A 2796-nucleotide genomic window follows, 5' to 3' on the forward strand; every position below is an offset into this window, starting at 1 on the left:
GTTGGCGGTGATCCTGCTCTCGGGCCTCATGCACAACAAGGAGTTCCCTGACGAATGGGACAGTGTGTTCAAGTACCTCGTCGAGTCGGCCAAGTCGAAGCGGCTTGACAAGATCCTGTCCCTGAGCTTCGAGGACCTGCATCATGAGCTGAAGCTGTGCTTTCTCTACTTCACAGCCTTCCTGGAGATAAACAGCAAGGCGTACCGCAGTACACTGGTGAAGCTGTGGGTAGCGGAGGGCTTCCTGGCGCCACGGGATGGGAAGACGGCGGAGGAGCTCGGCTACATCTACCTGAGCCAGCTCATCGCCAGGGGACTGGTCGCTGAAACAGCCAGCGGCGATGACAGCTTCCGCCCCTTGGCCCTCCATGGTAGCAGCGTCCAGTCCTTTGCGCGCTCAGAGGCACAGGAGGCGAGCTTCATGGAGATGCATCAGGGTGACCACGTCCCTGAGCCGGCCACTGTACGACGCCTCACACTGCACAACAGCATGGATCGATACGCAGCGCTGGATAACACGATGCCCAAGCTGCGTTCCATTATTGCCATCTTCCAGGAAGAGAGAGAGGCCACGGCTAATCCTCCTATTACTGGCTGCTTTCCTGCTTTGTGCTCAGGTAAGCACAACATTCCAAAATCTGTCCTGACCAAGTTGCTGAAAGGATCAAAGTTCCTCCGGGTCATCATGCTCGAGGGCATGGAGATTGGCACTGAGTTGCCAAAGGAAATCGGAAGCATGGTGCATCTCCGTTACCTTGGTGCGCGATGCCAGTCACTCAAGACGATCCATGCATCCATTGGGAAACTCAGCAATCTTCAGACGATGGATGTCAAAGACAGCTCAGTACGTGAGCTTCCATTACCCTTCTGGAAGATCACATCGCTACGGCATGTGACTGGTGATAAGCTGATCATACCCAGGCGTGCCGGTGAGCTGAAGCAGCTAAAGACGCTCGACTCCGTGCAAACATCGGAGGATTGGGACGGCGAGATTCTGACAAGAATGGTTAACCTCGAGATCGTGGATGTGATCGTTCAAGGGAAGCTCAAAGAGAATGAATTTTCACACAACCTGAGCAAGCTCAACTACCTTACCACACTCAAGTTGGAAGTAGACGGCCTCCCAGTGAACATATTCACGGAGCCTTGCCTCCAGTGTCTCAAGACGATGAGTCTGACTGGGACCCTGTCACGCATAGAGTCGTTGCCTGTAATACAGCTGCCAAACTTGAACGACCTATCACTGTCAAAGATGCAGCTGCACAAATGGTTCATCAAAAGGCTGGGCGAACTGCCCGGTCTTACCAAGCTCTCACTGTTGTTTGGGGTTTCATATGAGGATGAGGAAGGGAAGCTTGAGTTCCAGCATGATGGGTTCCATTGCTTGCGAATATTGGTGGTAAGGGACACCCATATTACCGTCTTGATAGAGGAGCTTGCATTGCCTGCGCTACAAAATCTGCAATTAATTGGCTGCAGCAGAGAATTACAACACAAGATCCATCCTAGTCACAAATATGTCAAGATGATTAAACGGGAGGACAGAAATCTATTTCAGGACATCAACAGTGACAAAAATCTATTTCAGGACATCACCACTGCAAGTTAGTGTCTCTCCTCGGGAAAAAAAATAGCACTGAAGCTTAGAACTAAGCTTGAGACACTTATTTTGAGACAGAGGGAGTAGTAGGTTCGTCCAGGTGATGTATTTCTGTAGCTACCTCATTTTCCATCATATGCTATTTACAATAACTAGCACAGTGTCCCATGCGGCACAGGAAACATCATTTATTTATTTTGGACTCGTCATAAACATGTACTATTATATGCTATTTGCAACAAATATCATATTACAATTGGACATATTGCCAGTGCATGAAATTAGATCAACATGTATAACTACTCAGGGAAGGAAAGAAATTTGCAAGATGGATAACAATGTAGGTGTCTTCAAAGTCTTGTTTACCAATTCGGCATTGAGAAACAGGCTGCAGATGGCTAAGTTCAGTTATTTCAAACAGTTTTGAAGAGAACTCAATGTGCAGCGAGTAAGCACTTTTAGTTAGAATGTATTCATTTTAATAACTGCTCCCATACTACTAGGACAAGAAGTCTTCAATTTCAATTCCTTTATTCCTATATTATGTCAACTTCATGATGCTGGTGAGCTTAAGCACCATTATGCATTGCCAGTTGTTTTCTGAGGTTGACAGATGTCAGTTTTATTTGGATTTTTGTTACTGTTTAAGAAAAGTGATGAGAATATTGTGGCAGCTTACTCTCTCCAGTTCTTCAAAAGCTGGGGTTTTGGACAACATGGTCTTCAACGTGCAATTTTGATCACTTATCTCCATTATAACATATTTATTGATGGAACAAAAAACATTATAACATTATGTAAACAGTTGTCCGGACGAGTCTACTCATAAATTTCAATTTTTTCCAATGTAAATGTATAAGTAGTAAAAGTTTAGAAAGACCAGCTACATTGATATTCAAAAGGCCAGCTTATCAAAAGCCCAAGGTCATATCCCGGAAAAAAAAGCCCAAGGTCGTATTATATATCTTTTAGCTCTGCATTTAGTTGATATCCTTCTTCCAAAACTTAGTGTATGTTTTTTAAGTGAAAGTTATTACAAAAAAAGGTAGAGGAAGGTTACTGAAGTTGCCGTCTTTTCCTGTTCCACAAATATGGGCCAAATGGCAGAAATTCCACAATAATCAAAAAGTAGTTTTTTTTAGGAAAAAACAATGAAATTCATCAAGGGAAAGGAGAATGGTCTGGATTGTGGTAGA

The 2796-nt window shown here is 44.7% G+C and overlaps 1 protein-coding gene across 1 annotated transcript; it reads left to right on the plus strand.

The window, feature by feature from the left end:
- Positions 1 to 4: 4 nt before the first annotated feature.
- Positions 5 to 1795, plus strand: LOC123175932 (putative disease resistance RPP13-like protein 2; the record flags this gene model as incomplete). The annotated part of the gene is made up of 1 exon (XM_044590385.1): positions 5 to 1795. A coding segment is annotated over one exon (1605 nt), but the record flags the coding sequence as incomplete, so codon positions are not given.
- Positions 1796 to 2796: the final 1001 nt, after the last annotated feature.

The sequence above is a fragment of the Triticum aestivum genome, unplaced genomic scaffold (assembly GCF_018294505.1).
Source record: "Triticum aestivum cultivar Chinese Spring unplaced genomic scaffold, IWGSC CS RefSeq v2.1 scaffold177014, whole genome shotgun sequence".
Lineage (NCBI taxonomy): Eukaryota > Viridiplantae > Streptophyta > Magnoliopsida > Poales > Poaceae > Triticum > Triticum aestivum.